The 18,145-nt window shown below is 48.4% G+C and overlaps 1 protein-coding gene across 44 annotated transcripts in view; it reads right to left on the bottom strand.

Moving 5' to 3' along the window:
* The window catches only part of shot (dystonin-like protein short stop), a 109,498-nt gene that overhangs the window by 54,133 nt on the left and 37,220 nt on the right, over positions 1-18,145 (bottom strand). For 24 of the 44 annotated variants that reach the window (XR_012999388.1, XM_031989193.2, XM_076370705.1 and 21 more), the window contains exons 4-7: positions 15,933-15,950; positions 14,957-15,016; positions 13,390-13,479; positions 11,500-11,670 (exon numbers count right to left, since the gene is read on the bottom strand). Coding sequence is in view for 43 of the 44 variants with exons in the window: in XM_031989193.2 (XP_031845053.2) it covers positions 11,500-11,670; positions 13,390-13,479; positions 14,957-15,016; positions 15,933-15,950 (339 nt within the window). In the remaining variant the exon portion in view is untranslated. Of the gene's footprint in view, positions 1-160; positions 391-1,748; positions 3,360-11,499; positions 11,671-13,389; positions 13,480-14,956; positions 15,017-15,932; positions 15,951-18,145 lie in introns of those variants that run through there. The other 20 variants (XM_031989201.2, XM_031989203.2, XM_076370718.1 and 17 more) reach the window with 3 other exon arrangements.

The raw sequence follows: 18,145 nt of genomic DNA, 5'->3' as shown, positions 1-18,145 counted from the left end.
GAAAAGCTAAGAAACTCGCGAGTTGCTATCCGTCATTAAACACTGCACCCCTAAAAGATAGGCTAATCTGTATGCGATTCACGGAATCCTTATCTTTGGACGAGTCCTCCTCTCCATTGATCCCTCGCTCAACGAACCATTTCCCCGTGATAATTCTTACCCGAACGGTTTTCGGTTTCGGCGACGCCTGACGACTCAACGAGTACGAAGCTGAAGAGGAAGCGGCGGTCTCCTGCAGGTATCCGGCTGCGGCGCGTTTCGTCAGATCCTCGGCCACGCATCTCTCCTCGCCGCGAGTCAGCGTGGTCGTTTTGCGAACGATCCGGGTCACGATACGTTTCGTGCCATTTTCACCGCGCCTCGACGTCTTCGTCGACTCGATCGACGATCCTAAATCGCAGCTTGGTCAATAACCGAGCGTGCATCAACGGACTTTCGCGAATATCCGGCTGCAGTCGTTCGTGTCAGCTCGGAAACCGACGAGCACGATTGGGATTCTCTGATTCTATGTTCGAAAAATGCCAAGCAACGCGATTGCAGTGTTTCCGGTTGATTGAACGCAAATCAATTCGAGTTATTAAATCAAAGAACGTACACAGTGATGTAGAGATACTCAAAGTCGTTTAAAAATATGTATTTCTATATATATCGTTAAATGACGATACGATAAGATAAAAAGCATTTGTGCCTAAGTAGAAAGTAGGGAAAAAGGAATGTACATCCGAGAAGAGAATTATTCAATGAACTTAATTCGATTTTACGGACCGTTACTTCGGTACTGTTAACAAAAGAACCGCGATCGTGTTGCCCGGCGCTTAAATTAGATAAACCCTGCTAGTCGGTCGCTTAATTTCTCTTTTTCCCTTGGTTTTACCACCCCGAAGGATCTACAGAGGATTCAGTACCGAGGTAACGAGCGAGAAACGTTGCCAGAGCCGAGATCGGCCAGCTGATTGGGAATCGCGTCACGATCTTAGCTTCTCGTCTCGGCTCGTCTACGCTCGGCTAGGCTTCGTTCCAACTTGGAGCCATCTACGACGATCGTGCCGCGAATCTCTTCGTTTGTTAGACCTCAGAGGTTTTAGGTACTTCGAGTTTGCGCCGTGAATTTTCGCGGAGAGATAAGATAACGGTGGAATTGTAGATCGTGAGCGCGATACGGGGCGAGCTCTTATCGCGCTTTTGGAGAATCGCTTCTTTTATTTGATGTTTGTGCTCCCGGCGAGGCGCTAGCGTTGTGCAACTGGGAATCGCGTTGCTTCGAAACTTCGGAGGCAGGCAAATTATACGAGAGCACCTTTGGAAAGTTACGCGCGAAAGAATGCAAATTTCCCGCGTTTCCGATAAAGGAGTCTCAGCTTCGAGTCCTGAAATTCGAAGATCGCAATTGGAAATCTTGAAACTGCAAACTTGAAATCTACAATTCAATGCTGGCTGTTCGAGTCACTCTAGAATTGCTGGTCGAGCGCACGAACTCCGCATTCACCAGAAACTCCTGCATTCGCCAGGAAAGTTCACCAGCAACTTTCACCGAACCAACTTTAATCTAATCGAACCATACATTACCCTATCGTTTCGCAACTCGCCCATCGTCCGAACGCATTTCTCCAGGACACAATAGCACATAGTCGAGAACACCACTGCCACCGAATTTTCTAGCGACTCTCCTCGGCACGAGCCTCACCGATCAACCCTCAACCTCCCTCGACTCGTTCCTCGATACTTGGACCCTCTATCCCGGGCCCTACCTAGAACCTCGGTAGACAATCTCCTTTTGGTATAAATCGCCGTGAGATCATCGTTAACGGGCGCGGCGGCTGGCGGGGCAGGCGTGACAACGTTCTCGCGAGGGTCATCCTCCCTCGTGCCCTGCACGAACAGCCTGCCGCCCTTGCTGAACCGATAGATCGACATCCCGACACTCCGTGGCCCGTGGATCGGGCGTCAAAGCCGCGAAGCTAGCGTCGACCGCCGGCGACAGCCTCGAGCCGACTCATTCGCAGGCCTTATGCGGCGGCCCGGCTCGCGACGTGCCTAGCCAGCTAGCTGGCTGGCTGTCCGCGTGAAAGCCGATTATCGAGGATCGACCCGGACCCCGCAACACCGTTCTTAACGCGCGGCGGGCTCGCGTCACCGGCCGGTAGGTCGATTCCTCGCGGATCGTGGTGCCGGCAGGTGGTCCGAACGGGAACACTCTGCCTTCCGGTTGCCTCGGGATCACCGTCGTCGAGTTCTCGGCGTTTTCGAGTGTTGTCAGGAGGAGGATACAGTGGCCGGAGTGCGGACGATAATCAACTTAGAGGGACTTTCAGATGAGGCTGCAATTTTCTGATCGTCCTGCTAACTTTCAGACTTTCGAGCGAGCTTCGACTTTCTGTCTGTTAGCGTTAGGAATGTTAGAGATCGTGGGCTTGGAGAATATTCGGAGTTAAGGCACAATCTTCCGATTGCCATGCGTCAAAGTTTCAGGTAAGTCCCAACTTACTGCGTTCGATCGCTCGAGATGCAGAAGGAAAACAATAATTTCGAAAACGCAGAGCATACGCGTAGATAAAAAGAAATCTCGCAGTGTTCTGCCGGTCGTCTCGCGAATCTCAACTTGTCGCGTGTTTTGCTCACGATCTCCCATTCAGGGGGCAAGATGCAGAGGACAAAAAGCCAGAGGAAAGGAAGTCGGAGGAGGCAGGAGGAGCCAGTGAACCAAAGTAAGTTTTCTCGGCGAAACGGTCGATTCCGCGGCGCGGAACCGTGTTTACAGGTTCGGTGTGACCAATGTCGTCAGCCCGTGAAACGAAGACAGGTAAACAGCGAGTAGTAGGGGAAGCAAAGGTCGTCGAAACGCTACGAGCACTTTTGCACGACAACACTAGAGCGAATCGGCGACTGGCCGGCCCCAACACGCGACCGATCTGCGAGTATCAATGCTTATCGGAGTCACTCGATTGCGGGAGGCAGCACTTCTCCCCGAAAACCAGCGCGCACTGCAGGCCACAGCCGAACTTGGGTCTTCGACACCTGGAGGCCCCCACTGCCGGTGTGTCTCCGAGGTTCTTTCAGCTCGGTCGGCCCTCGTTCGCTCGTAACGTCGCGTATCAACCGCGATTCCCACCGGTAAGGCTTCGCGACGCGGTCCCGAGCCGCGACACGTGGACTATGAACGTGTCGCAGGTCGTTTTTCCTTCGGTCGTTCGCGATCTGCCGATTCGCCGACGGTTTCGGTGCGAATTTCCGTTGGACCGCGCGCCACGCCGGAGGGCCGAGGATATCGATGTTACTCGGACGAGACACGACAGGACAACAGTCGCGATTCCGCACCGTGCCGACAGCGGTGCCGCGTTGGATCCGGCTGCCGTCGCGAGAGTAGGCCAACGAAATGCGCACAGGTGAGAGACGCCTCCGACCGGACTCCCCTCTCGGCTTCCCCACTCTCGCGATCTTCCTCTCTCGCTTCCTCTTTGTGTGCGTGCTCCTTTTTCTCTGTCATTCAACGCGCTTCTCTCTCTCCGACTCGCACCGAGCGTGTTCCCTTCCATTCTACGCGCGTGTCTCTGTCTTCCTTATTTCGGACGCGTAAATGTGCAGGTGGGCGTCTTTGTCTTTCGTCCTGCGCGCGTATACGGGTATCCTCGTTCGTCGCGCGAGTCGATGCGAGTCGATGTCGTTTTCCGTCTCTTTCATCCTGTGTGCATAAACGCGTTTCTCTCTTATTCCGCGAATGCACGTGTCTTCCTCTCTCTCCCTTGCATTCTTGCTCCGTGCATAAACATCTGCATCTTTCTCTCTCTGCCTCTCTCGTTTTACGGTTGTATAAGTAGCCGCGTGTCCTTGTTCGACGCGTGCACATAAAAATGCACCTCTCTTCTTCTCCCGTTTTACACTTGCATAAGTAGCTCCGCGTCCTTCTCCGACCGGTGCATTTCAGAATGCGCCTCTCTTTCCCTCTCGTTTCACACTTGCATCGGTAACTGCATACTTCTCCTTCGAGCTGTGCATATAAGAATGCATTTCTCTTGCTCCCCTGTACACACACAAGCAACGAATCACGCGTCCTTCTTTCTCGTCCAACGTGCACGAGCGCGCGTTCTCCGTTCCTCCCTCGTTCTTTGGCATTCCTGTCTCAGTCTCTTCCTTTCCCACTTTTTCCTCCTCCGCCGAATCCCCTCCTCGAGGCTACGTCGGCTGTCATGTCGCTTCAAGCCTCGTCCTGCCCACCCCTGTTCTCCTCGCGAGCGTCACCTCTTCCTTCGCTTCCTCGTTCATCCTTCTCCTCCTCCGCCTCCGCAATCCCCCACCGCGACCAGTGAGTCCCTTCCTTTCGCCTGAATCCTCTCGTCCTCGCGGACGTCCTCGTCATCCTAGGGCCCCGAGGATCGCGTAGTTTCGTTATCGAGCGGAGAACCGAGAGATCGCGCATGCGCCCGCGGGATATCGGCCGAGTCATCGGCGAGGCCTCCTTCGTTTTGAAACGGAGCAACGCGACGGGAGAGAGAGCCCGCGGCTCGTCTTTCGATGGAATTTCGTTCGGATAACGGATTAAACATGGGAATCGCGAATTTCATTGCGACCGACGCGACGCTGGGAACACGGGATTGTGGGTTAATGGGGTTTTGTTTCGTACGCGACGCGAGTTTTCGTGGAATAGAGAAGTATACGTTCGTCGGATTACTTTTTGTCACTGTTTCGATTATTCGTTGTACAGTCGGGGAAGTTAAAGAAGTTCGAGATGTCGGGAAGTGAGCGTTCAATGTAATATTTAATCTACCCAGTGTTCTGACAGCGAATGTACAATTCCTTTTTCTCCCAAGGAACTAAACTGCTAAAGAGAAACACATTTGGTCCCGAAGTTCCGAGAAACAACCATACTAATCCAGAATGTAACGATTCTATCGAAAAACAACCTATCCGAGTACCAAAAGTTTCTCCGATACGTCGATTATCGTTTGCAACGATCGTCGGTCGGAAAGACAATTCGAACAACGCCGAATCTGGTCAGAGTGCGGCGACGCGTCGCGTCTCCGCCGCGTGTCCTTCCTCCTTTTCCTTTTCCAGCGAGATTCGACGATTCACCGCGGCTCGCCGGCACAATAACGCTCCGTAAGCACCGCCTTCGGGCTCGCGTTCCCACTTACCTAATTCGCGAGCGCGAGCGTGGATAATTAATACGCGTCGGTTTGCAGTCGAGGACGCGGGCACGCACGTAATCGCGAAACAACGGAGCCGCGGCTTAGGAAGGATTCTTTCGCGCGTGGAACCGTATAACTCGAACCGCGCGGGGGATGAGAAAACGAAAACAATCACCAAAGAAGCGCACGAGCGAGCGCCACGCTCGGAACATGGAAATCGGACGACCGGCGCGAATTAGCCGAGCAAGCAGATATTTACTCCGTGTTTAACCCTTTCGGTCGGCTCTACGAATTAGGAATATGAAATGCGGAACGCGGTTCTGTCGATTTCAGTACTATTACTTTACATCGTGGTATCAATGGTAGAAATAAAAGGTTATCTTGTCCTCATGCGCGTACAGCAATCCGAATGTGTCCAAATACTTATGCGTAGCAATGTTCATGCTTACGAATGCGTCCTTGAGAATACACGAGGAAAAGAGAAAGAGAGAAAGAGAGATGGAAAAGGCAAAAAGAAGAACGGGAAACAGTTGGGCGAGAGAGAAGAGGGACCGGACATGACGTCACCGCTCCAGCGACCGCTCTCTGGCTCGAGCACCGGCACCGCTTCCGGTACGCGGCCATGCGAGTGAATCGATAGTCGGAAGATCGTCCGTGACCGTCGTTGGTCTTTCCATATGAATCGTTTACCCTTTGAGCTTCTATTTCGAGAGAGAGGGAGAGTCGATGTTCAATTTTATCCCGACAGCCATCTGTGTCTGAGTAATTGTTGTTACGATTCGTTTGCAATGTCGCTGCAGCCTGCGATGAAGATCTCCCTTTAAATTTATTATCGAAACACGAATGCTATTCGTTTCCTCTCAGTCTAAATAAAATCCTTTCCTTCTTAACAACGTTTACTAACCGAACGTTACTTCAACAACTGCAACTACAAGAAAGAGTTCCCAGAATGAAGAGTAAAGCGTAGCATCCTGTCGCAAACAGATGAGATCACTTCCGATAACAAAGTCTCCGGCATCGCCAGTTCCTCATCCCCTAAACCAGATGAAAGACTGCATCCTCAGAGACCTGCTTTGCACCTCGCGCAGTCTATGGTAGGCCATGGACAAACATGTCCCTCTGTGGAGCACTATTTCGGGACACCCTGCAGTACAAGCATCGCGAAGTAGAAATGGACTCCCGCCCCTTTCTCGAACCGAACCGGGTATTTACACTTGCACCCTCTCGGAAACGAACACCGGCCATAAAAGCGCGCGTTTATTTGCTTTGAAACGTCTGCCGGGTGGCCGTGTGCACGCGCGAATCACTCGCTTCTCTCGCTTTTCTTTCGTCTTGGGAGCGGCGAGTGCCGCGAACCCTCTAGGGAACGTTCCTATAACCCTGGACATGCTAAACGAGTTATCTACTCGCGGAACTCTCCGTTTAAAACGCGACTTTGCTCGTATAATGATGCATTTGAATTAAACTGATACGAATCTTGAGTACACGAGGGGGATCAATGTTTTTTTTTAGAATATGCTAGCTTGGGCGAATGAGATATTTTCCATAATGTGTGTTCGTAAGAGTCTAGCTTCTCTAGGGTTAACGTTTCCACCCCCGGCGACTTTACCCTTGGAGAAAATCGATCCGCGACTACAAACATCGACTACAGCGTTCGCAATGAATTATAAATGGAATGAAGAAGTAGACTGCGTCGTTTGTGAGTCAAAGAACATCACACGCAAATTCTTCTTGAAACAAATGAAGAAGCTAGTGGATGCTACGTTCGTTCATTTACCAAAACAGTTCCTGTGTACCTCATTTCCCTGTTTGCTCTCTGATTATCCGAAAAATGTTCTGGTTCCAGTTGTCTACGTTTGCTAACGAAATTATCGTGTTCCTGTTTCTACGACGCGCAATACGAGCATCCCACACAGTCACGATGTTTTCACGCCGGGGATCTCGTTTGATCGCGTGAGCATCCTATGCAAAATGTGGAGCAGAAAAACTCGGGCGAGCGAAATAAATACGATTACAATCCGGAGCGACGAATAAAAATTAGCTTGGCTTGCAAACTGAATCCTTCGGAACGAAATGTTAAACGTAAAGCGACGGGAAATCAAAGTTAACTCTGCAAAATTTTGTATTATTAATCAATAATATTGTTCAGATTCAAAAGTCCCTTCGAAAGAATGGCGACTGGGACAAATAGAGAATGGGGAACCGAATGGAAGACAGTGAAAAATCCAGAACCTGCTTTGGTCGAAGAACCTGAAGAACGCGGCAGGGTTAAAATTGAGCTGCGCCGTCAAGCTTCCATGAAATATTTATCTTCGCGCGTCTCGCGAGTTGCGAAACTCCATAAATGCATAAAGGCGCACTCGACTGTCCCCTCGGCGACTTTCTCAATGCCTTTTCCTTTTCTCTGTTTTATTATTATTCCGCGCGTCGCTCGATTGGACAAGGGCTCGTCGTCATCGTCGTAAATTCGCGAGAGATGATCGTCGTGTTGGACTATCCTTCCAACGGCTAACGCGAGCGAGACAGTATAAATGGAGCAGAGAAACTTCTGGTCGAATGAAAAGAATCGCCGCTATCGCGCGATAGAAAAAAGAATCGTTTAGAAATCGCTCGCGTGTAACTCTTACTCCATAATCGGCTGTTTAGCCGATCGTTCTCAATCCTAAAATCCCAGTTAAGTCAACTAAATAACCATTATAAAAATCTCCTCTAGAAATCACAAAAGAACCACAAGTGAGATTAATTGCCTACGATAGAATCTCCGCGATCCCAACAACGGTCGGACAAGAATCTCAAAGCGTCGAAACACAAGTCCGCATAAATAGAAGAATCCAATTATCATATCAAAGAGAATTTTAAGATTCCTCTCGAAGGAACCCACGTTGAAACGACGATGAATCAAGAGATAGAGAAGAATGTTTGATACAGAAAAGAATTCCGTATCGGCGGCCATGTTCTCCGGAAGGTAGCAAACGGGTCGGACACCGGCGACCTTGCCCAGTGGCGTCACTGGCGTTTCTGTATTCGAGGCTCGATCGTGGCCGATCCCGATTATCATAATTGCAAGGTGGGCGGCTCGCGACACCGGGAATCACGAGACCCGTCGCCGATACCGGCAACCCGGCTCCCTATCTTGTCAGCCTCCTCCCACGTCCCGGAATCCAACCGCGGCGGTGTCGCGTGGTTTCGACTGGCTGCCAACCTTCCGCCTTGCCTCGGCGTGCACCAGCGAAATACCATAAACGGTAACGTCTGCCGAGCGCCGGAAGGACAGTCGTCACCGGCGGCGACGAATCGCGCTCGATCGGAAAAATCAATAAGAAGATAATAGGTAATTTTGAATATTGGATGATTGCGATTTGTATTCGCAACGGATTGCGCTTGCCGGGAGAATTCATCGACGTGCAGCGTTCGATTGGAAATATGAAGAAGAGAATAGGTAATTTTGAATATTGGATGATTGCTATTTGTATTCACAATGGATCGCTTCTGTGAAGAGAATTCATCGACGAATAACGGTCGATTGGAAAAATGCACAAGATAATAGATAGGCAGTCTTGAATCTTTGATGAGCGGTAATTGCATTTGTGAATTGCGTCTACTGGAAGCACGGACAGGTACTATTTGTATTCAAAGTATTAGTTTTTCGTTGTGATTCTCTGAATATCGCAAAGGAGTGCACTTATTTTCCATATGATCGGCAACGAAATGAATCCACAATCCTCTGCTTTCTAATATTTAAACGTGACGCGTGACGGTTTTTAATGAAGGCATAACGAGGCACGAATGTTTTCATTCTCTCGCAGTCGAAAGTAGTAACATTTTTCTATTATCAATGTTTAATATTCAGTGTTCGGTGTAAGCGAGGATTTACCAGTGAAAGTATACGAAGTCCTTTCTCTTCTAATAAATTATGAACGATAAAAGAATTCTTGCGAATTTTAAACAGGATGTAACAATTAAGTCCACTTTCTCGGGTTTTAGTGTCCGTATAATTGACCGCTGTTTCGCGTACGCTATTTTATCAGTCTATTCATTAGTTCCCGTTTGATCCTATTGTAAATCGAAATCAGAAGAATCGTCAACTTAAACGAGTGTCTCCCATTTATTTACCCTCTGAGGACGAACGCCTCTGTACTGACGATGAAAAGTAACTTAATTATGTAAACAAATCTCTAATAAATGATATGACTGCCTAAACAACAAGATATTAAATACGTAATCCCCTTCGATTCTACTGTTCAACGATTTAACGCAAGCCGGTCCCGCGCTCGACGCGTCTTGCGTACAAATGGCGGCCGCACGAAGCTTGCCGCATCCCGATTCGGTTGATCATTTCGGGGGGCTACGGCGCGTGGCCCGGTAGATCGTTACCGGTGCACGATCTACACGCGGGCGCCATCTACCGTGCCGATCGATTCACGCGGTCGATAAAGAGATACGAGCCGCGACAATCGGACACTGACGAGGCACGATTTTCAATCGTTTTCAACTGCTAATACATTATTTTCTCAAGGTTTCTCTTTCCCCTTTCGTTCTTTGTCTTTCGTTTCTCGCGTTCTTTATCTTTTCGTTATCTTTGGGAAGCACTACGGCATAAAAATAGAGGGAACTTACCTTGCGTCGCCAGCTCTGCGGCGCGAAACAAAACAAAAAATACATCATTAGATAGATGCGATCGGAGCGATGGTACAGGGTACAGAGTAACAATGAGCGATGAGATAGCGATCATGGCGATTCTTTGGTGAAAAAGTTTTACGGAGACTTGACCATACTCCTAACATCCAGAGAAACCTCCGTCCCGACAAGAAATTTTCATTCGAAAGTTATTGCACGGATGAAGGCGCATTCTGGACTTTGATTTGCGATCGAATCGCTATTTCCTGATAGCGAATTCATTATGTACCTTTACACGGATACCGCTAATAACTGTATCGTCGAGATATACTAAGATTGATGATATCGGAGCCAATAAATATGAATTACCCGAGAATCGATCTCGCCTCGCTCACGAAAGGAGGCGCAACCAATTAAGCCTGGTAATAGGTTTCCTCGAAATCCACGTCCCTCACGTGTTTCTGATTCACTTTTTCTTCAAAGAATCGACCCGAGGCCTCTTACGCGGTAAAATACAAACTCGTAATTGCGACTGTTAGATCTTTACTCGTGTAGACCTAACAAAGATCGCTAATCAGTAAACTGCGGATCTATACGCGAATTCAAGTTCCCAGAAACATAATCGGAAAACTAGGATTACCATAGAAAATAATTTCTCTCGAAGAGTAATATTGCAAGAAAAATTAATGTAATTTTTGCATTTATCTGACCTGACCGTGTCAAAGTAAAATGCAAGTTCTTCCGCTGTTCTTCGCCCATGTTGAACCGGAATCCTGCGATTCGAATGCTGTGCATACTCTGAAATTCCCCGTAAGCGCATAAAAGTCCGCAGTCTACTAATTAAGATTGCAATTCAGAAAATTTGCATTCCCCGACGCAGAGGAGCGACTCCGCCATTCTCATCGCAGCCGATTACGCCGCACCCTGGACAACGGGCAAGCTTGTTCGTCGCCGAAAGCTCGGTAGACCCCGATCGTTGTCTCGCGTCGGGAAAAACGGGGGGTCGCGGAACGCAACAGTGTCCCCATTGTGCGGTTGCGTTATCGACGTGTCCGTCGGCCGCGTTTTTTGCGGGTGCTACCGACGAGTCGACGAGCCGGGGCTTTCGATCGCGATATCTCGATCGCGTTCCCGTTTCGCTTCCCTCCGACTCGCTTTCGATCGGAACGAGACTCTCGCAGAAAAACGAGAGTGGCCGGGGCGAATTCCTGCGCGGTGATTCCTCTACGCGTTTCCCCCCTCGCGGGGAATCCCGGCGGACTACTCGGAGGAGATTCTCGGACGGATCGGCCGCCGATCGCACGGAAGATCGGGGAAATGCGAGGAAGTCCGATCAGCGGATCGGACATTTCACAGATCGCATCTGGTAGATACCTTGAGCCATTCAACGGTGCAAGCCACTGATTCTGAACGGTTTAACGATAAGGATTATCGGACGAGTCGGAGCGACTCGTTTCGGAATGTTCGTTTCAAGTATTTCAATTACGACGCTTTTGCGAGAGATTGTCGAATAAGTTTGTGTATTCGTACAGGCACTGTGGACTGAACTATTTTGATAATTGAATGGCTCATTTATTGACTGATTGATTTATTTATAGGAGCGATTCGAAAGGCGAACCATTTCTGTCGAAACATAAGCGCGTCGAGGCAGCAAGATACTTGTGTTCCTTTGTGTATGCATTTTCGTGCGAGTGCAATCTCTCTTTGTTTCGTGTTTGCGTTTAACGTGTGACTTTCCTTTCGAAGTGCGAATACTCACCTGGAAGTGCAGTATGATGGTCCATATCAATCCCAGGGTGAGCTTCGGATTACCGTCGACGATATCTTCGGCGCGTATGTTCACCAGCTTGATCTTCTTGTATCGTAGGAAGTCAAGGGCCATTTGCACGTTTTGCAGCATGTGGAAACGCATCCGACCCCTCTCCCGCGGCTAAAATCATCGAGACTCGTTAATATTGTCATCGTTCTGATTTGTAACACTAGAACCATCGATTATATTTCAGAAAGTTTAAAATCCTTTTTGTAATTTAATTCATTGAATTCGTTACGTTCCTTTAAGCTCCTATAATGAATTGTTTCTAGCAAATTTCGTTCACTAGGTAATGTACTAGATATTTCAGTGGTTTTTAAATTGACGCTCACTGTAGCATGCAAGGGAGATTATTAATCGCAAAACAGGAAAATTGGATACAATTATTTTCGACTTGTACGGCGGTTCTAGTGTCGGAAACTCGGCAAAGGATTCGACGCGTTTACGGCGCACAGAAATCTTCTCGCTGTATATTAATCGAGCAGCCGCGATTCTCAGCGATGTTCCGAGACAGTTTCATTTTAGTTTCAATTTGCTGAAACTATTTACGAACGGGGAATGAAATTTGATTCCCCGCCCCGCGATCCCCTGGCGCCTGTGCGCATTTGCATGGACTACCACCGCAGTCTAGTTATAGTAAAGCTGTGTACCATGCGCCGACGAGCAAAGAAAATTTATAGAGAGATAAAAGGAGGAGCGATATACGGCTGAACAGGGACGTTTGCCTTTTAAGGCCGCCGTAAAATCGTGATATTATTATTATCATTTATTTACGGATGGGAAATCCAGTTAAGCGCGGTTGTAGTTGCATCAATATCGAGTTAAACAGTTGAGATCCTCGGTAGGAAGTGAAACAAGACGGAAAAGAATATGGCATTTGTACTGGACCGAGATTTTAATAGCATAACTTCGAATAATGTTCATCGGTTCGTCAACAATTCAATCTTCATTGAAATGTTCAACTTAAATTGAATTTCACAAGGTATTATATTGCGCTACGAGCTGACGTGTCCGCTTATTGCTCGCCATATCTACTTACCATAAGCGTGACATGAATTTTCTCGAAATCGCAGCCTTGAACTAAAATCTGTTATTCCGCAGTAACTTTCATGCGACCGATGCGGATTTCTCCAACCGTTTGTCTTCTATTTTCGAAACAATTTTGCGTCGAATTGCCGGATTATCATCAAGATCTTGGCTCCCGAAATTTCGGAGGAAAGAAAGAGGTTGTGGCAGTTGCCACAGAAAAGCCACGGAACAACGCATTCTAGTTCAAGGCTGTGTTTTCGAGGGAACGTTATACCAAGCTCATGGCAAGCGGAAATGGCAGGCAATCGACAGGAACGTCGGATATTAATCCTGTCGAATATCCTGTGCGAACTGCTTGCTAGTTCTAGCGTTAAATCCATCCTGTCGAATTTATTAACGCGTCGACTGTCACGAAAGCCTTCGGCGTTCTGCGTATAACTGCTGCAGTGCAGATGACAAGCATTAATTATTAAGTAACCACCTTCATTAACTACCCCTTCGTACTACTGAACATTTTTATTCGACGTCGTTACCGAACAATTTTTATTCGATTTCAGTCGTCCAACGAATCGCAATTGTTCTCGAGTAATTTGGAAGCACCGCGACAGTCGACGCGTTAATCCGGGCCAGGCGAGACCCCGGCCGTCCCGTCGATTGCGCAACCAACTCGACGAACCACCCCGCCCTCCCATTATCGAAGGGTTCAGGCGGAACGATCGTGCCAAGTTCTTTTCCGTCGCCGCGTGACCGGAATGCCGCGTGCACGCGGCCGTTTTGTCTCGCTCGTAGGAGCGGGTGGCGGACACTTACGAGATGCTCGCCCGAGAGAACCTCCAGCAAGGAAATGAGGTTGTGCCCGTCCCGCAGGTCCTCGAACAAATCTCCGACATGTCTGCTGGCCTGCAACAACGATTTCACGGATCAGAAGAGTGTTGGACGCGGTCAGCGTCGTAGAGGACTTGCTCTTTTAAATCAAAACGCTGGCGAAACAATGTTCAAATACAGTACTTGTGCTAAGGGGAAGAAATTAAACGTTGGATTGATTAAGAACTGAGTTAAAACGACAAAGGACATTTTCGGTACACGAACACATAATACAAGTGTGCGAAGAAAAGAAATTGAAAAATGAAAAATTGATTGGAACCAGAGGATACTGGGTAGACGAACACACACGTATAATAGGAAAAAGCTCTAAGTCGAAGGAAGCGGGAATGAAGAAGGATATTGGAAACAACGAGTCACGGTCCGACTGTTGAATACATCAAAAATTGAGGATTAGAGTAAACAAAAATAACAAGGAGACACACTGGGTGCGCGCAAACATTCACCGACGAAAGGACAAAAGTTCAACAGCGCGGAAAATAAAAACAAAGGATTCTACGGCAGACAACACGCGATCCGATTCTACGAACAAAGACAACACGCGCAAGACACACGCACAAGCAAACACATGTAAGCAGAAACAAACCCAAGAACATCGAGGGATGTCAAAGGACACTGGAAACGGCGCGACGCGATTCTACAAGCGTGCAGACACGCGGAGGAGCCGGTGTGAAAGAGGGCATAAGGGGAGCCGGTGTCGAGGAGTCGGCGAGGCGAGAAAGGAGGCGAGAGGCCAGGTATTTCGGAGCGGGCCGGTAATCGCGTGACGCGCGAAAATAAACGTGCTCCACCGCGGGTGCGTCACGTGCGAACGCAACGGAATCCACGGCCCTCGGATTGCCCCGTTAAACTTTTAACGCGCAGCCGGTCGCGATAAGCGGCCTATCGAGGTGACCGAGTAATTGGTCCCGCGACCATCGCGCAATTACCGAGCCGATAACGCCGGCTTCCTTCGTTCGCGAGCGAAAAAAGAACGCTCAGACCGCACGCGATCGCGAATGGGACTGGGAACTGTGAAAGAAAAGGATTTTCTGCGGCGCGTTCGGAGTGCAGAGTTCAATTCGTTCCGTAATACCGATTTATTGAAAGGTGCAATGAATGAATTGGCTTGTGATTTAGTATGGATAGTTGGAACGGTTGGAAATTGGTGTAAGATCGATTACCTAATGAAGGTATGAAACGTTTAGATTCTCATGAAGTAGGAAACATTGTCGATAGGTGATCGATTAAAAATCAGTTGTAAATCTGTGCTGTTTAAGAGGCTGTTAGTCGGAACTCGGTAAGTCTCGTTAACTTACTATCTTTCTTCCGCGATCGACGATCACGCTCGCTCCGTGCGAAGGACAACAAGGATCAGGAAGCGATTGCTAGGAACAGGGGCACGCGAATCGACAAACAGGGACACAAACAAACGCATTGGTTTCTCGTCGCATGCGTAAAATTCCTGGTAAGATCGGCAAAACGGGTCGCGAGGCGACACCTGCCGTGGACTTACAGTGGGGGAACAGCACGGCTGGTTGTTCACAAGGACGCACACGTGCAGACACGTGTAAGTCTGAAAAAAACATCGATTGAGAAAGGATCCAGAGACCACGCGGATAATCTGCTTTTTTCCGCGTGCCGCCATTTTCTTTTCTTTCTAATAACGCGGTCGATAGCAGCGGAGGGTCCATCGAGATTCCCAGCATTCTTTACCTATGCAGATTTTATGCATTTTTTATGCGCATATGAGTGCATAGAGTATGAAATAAAGAGATGTAAGAATTTACGAGTATCATTACGTTCGCATTGGCAAGATTCTCGAGGCGAGAAATTAGGTTAATTTTTGACTGCTCAAATTCCTCTGAGAAACGTTTATTTTGCATAAAGATGTTGTTCGGCGATAGCTGAAGCCTCACTTTGCTGCAGCTGATCCTAGTTTCCCCGAAGAGGATCCCCACTGCTATCGGTCGTGTGGACGAGTGGTCCTTGACCGGTTTACATCGCGTGTAATAAACCTGGCCGCGGTAATTTCGACTTCGCGAACAATTCACGGCTCTTTTATCGCGTGTCGATACGAGGGGAGTGGAATCTGGAGCGAGAATACTGCGAATCTTCGGCGGTTGTAAACAGACGCGTGTGGAAAGCGCTTGGACGAGGATACGAATCTTGATTGTCTTTAGAGGGTATAAAATACTTATTGCAATCGACTTTCATCGAATTTTCATTCTACTTTGAATATACGTAAACTTCTCAAGAAGGAAATGATTGCATTTGACAAGGATCTACAGACATTTATCTTCGAAACCTAGAAACTGTATAAACATTCAGTTCCGTTACGCTCCAGATCCACCTCTCGGACAATAAAGCTTTTTATTCCCTTTCCATCGAATATCCCGCTGAAAAGTCTTCTCGTTCGCATTATGAACAAAATAAATATAATCCCGAAACCACTCGTCCCGGTTGATCGAACTGCCAATTCGGATCCATACCTTCACATACTTCCAATGCTGCGGTAAGCGTGACAGGACAGAAAAAAGCAACATATGAAACACCTCAGACAAATCTTCATCTCACGACGCGTCTCGCATAATTGAGAAAATAGTCATTAATCGGTTAGCTGTGCCTGACGAATATACTCGTCACGCTGGGAAGGTAATTACCGTTTGCCGTCTAAATCGCAGTGTTAGTGAAAGCTAAAATATATCCGTAAATTTCAAGGCGTTTAAAACATTTGGACACTGAGACGCAATGAGAGGATGAAAGAATATAAGTAATTATTATGAGAAAGCTATACGCAGATTGAATTTAGATAGGTATTCCGCAGAGGTCAGCGCAGCTGACCGATTAATGTTATCCGGCTTCCAGCGACCCAATCGAAAGGGAAGCGGAACGAAAGTAAAAACCCGATCGACTAGAAACAGAGATCGAATACGCGATTGATCGCGTCGGTTTTTTGCGTCTGCGCCCGTGCCAAGGGACAGCGACCGAGGATCCAGCTCGAAATCAACGAAACCGCGAAACGAAACGGCGCGCAGCGTGCTCGGGGCGGGCGCCATGATCGATCGAGCGCAGAAATGGCCGCTCGCTGTCCGGCCGTTGTGAATGGGCGTCGAAAAAGTGAATGGGTCCTGCACACGGCTTTCCTATGATCAATCGCTTTTACCTGGCCACCGTGCGGTTGGGTAACCGGGCTCGCCGGCTAATTTTGGAACGGAGTCATTGCTACCTGGAACATGCCGGATTGCTTTGCCCGGCCAGGTAATTGATTAGCCGATTGTACCTCAGCGACGAGAACGATTCGTCACGGGCTCGTTAGGCTTGTGCACACAATGACTAGCTTAAAGTGTGCTCGTAAAGCGATTAACTCGATGGGAATTACCAAAGAAACTTGGTTCAAGTGTAAAGGAAATTAAGCGTTGGACGCTTTAGCGCCGAGGCTATAGGAATTCCGAAATAAGTCTATTATTGGCTACGGAAACGGTAAATACGATGCGTTTCGAAGATAGCCAGCTTCGTCCATTCGCCGAAGCAATTAACCTCCAGAGAATTATCCAATTATGTCTCTCAAAGCCTTAAAGGAACAGTGAATTCCCAGTATATACTTCACACGTCACTCAACGATCGAGAATATCGAAGAATCTGAATTATCGACGAATTAACCTGATATTAACCGTATAAACGAACGAATTAACTCGAAGACATCTCGAGGAACCGAGAATTCGGTGTCGTCTCTGAAAGGCTGTTCCAACATCTCTCTAAGACTGTAATTCCCTTTGACGTCGGGGTGCTGTCGGTGTTCCCAGCGAATCGGCAAGTACTTCGGCACCCGTCCGACACTTTATTCAACAGTGTGGAATTCATGGACGAAGAAGTTACTTCAGCGGACCATTTCCTGGCGGCGGCGAGGTTACGCAATGCCAGCGATGCGTCATGCCCAACTGCATGCGCTCACTCTTGAGCGATCCTCGCTTCGAGTTTTTTTCCCTCCCCTTCTATGCAACATCTTCAGAAGACTGACCGGCCGACTGACTGACTGACTGACTGACTGACTGACTGACTGAGTGACTGACTGACTGAGTGACTGAGTGACTGAGTGACTGACTGACTGACTGACTGACTGACTGACTGACTGACTGACTGGCTGGTTGAGCTGGCTGTGTGGCACCGCACGCCGAACTGCCTACTTGTATCCACCTACTTGTCGGCTGGCGAAGAGGTGGTAAATCGGGAACGTCGTCCGCTGGAGAACGTTTCCGAATAAGGTCAGAGTTACGAGAGGAAAGGTGGGCGAGCGAGTGCGAGCGGAATCGAGCAGGTAGGCAGCCGTGTGGCAGAACCAGTACCGAGCGACGCGCAAACACGCAGTACCGTTCGCTGTATTACCCTGGAATCCATTGCCGGAGAGGCCCGGCCAATTTTCGAGGCTCGGCTCCGCAAACGTTCGCGTGTGCGTTGGGAAAGATACAGGGAATTCGAAGGAATAGAGACCAATCGATTTCTTTCGGGGAAAAGCTCGGAGATTTCCGAAATGCACGTCAGAGATTCCGTCTGAAGAGTCGGCACGTTAACGTGTGATCACTATGCGTGATCTCGAAAGATTTATCAATTACTATCTTAGTAATACAGCAATATATGTTAGTAATAAAAACATCGTAGATGTATTCGATAAAAATCTAAGAATTGGATCACGACGAATCGGTTA

This window comes from Nomia melanderi, chromosome 9 (genome assembly GCF_051020985.1).
Source record: "Nomia melanderi isolate GNS246 chromosome 9, iyNomMela1, whole genome shotgun sequence".
Lineage (NCBI taxonomy): Eukaryota > Metazoa > Arthropoda > Insecta > Hymenoptera > Halictidae > Nomia > Nomia melanderi.
Note: the sequence above shows the minus strand (reverse complement) of the source record. Positions and strands in the feature narration are given on the sequence as shown.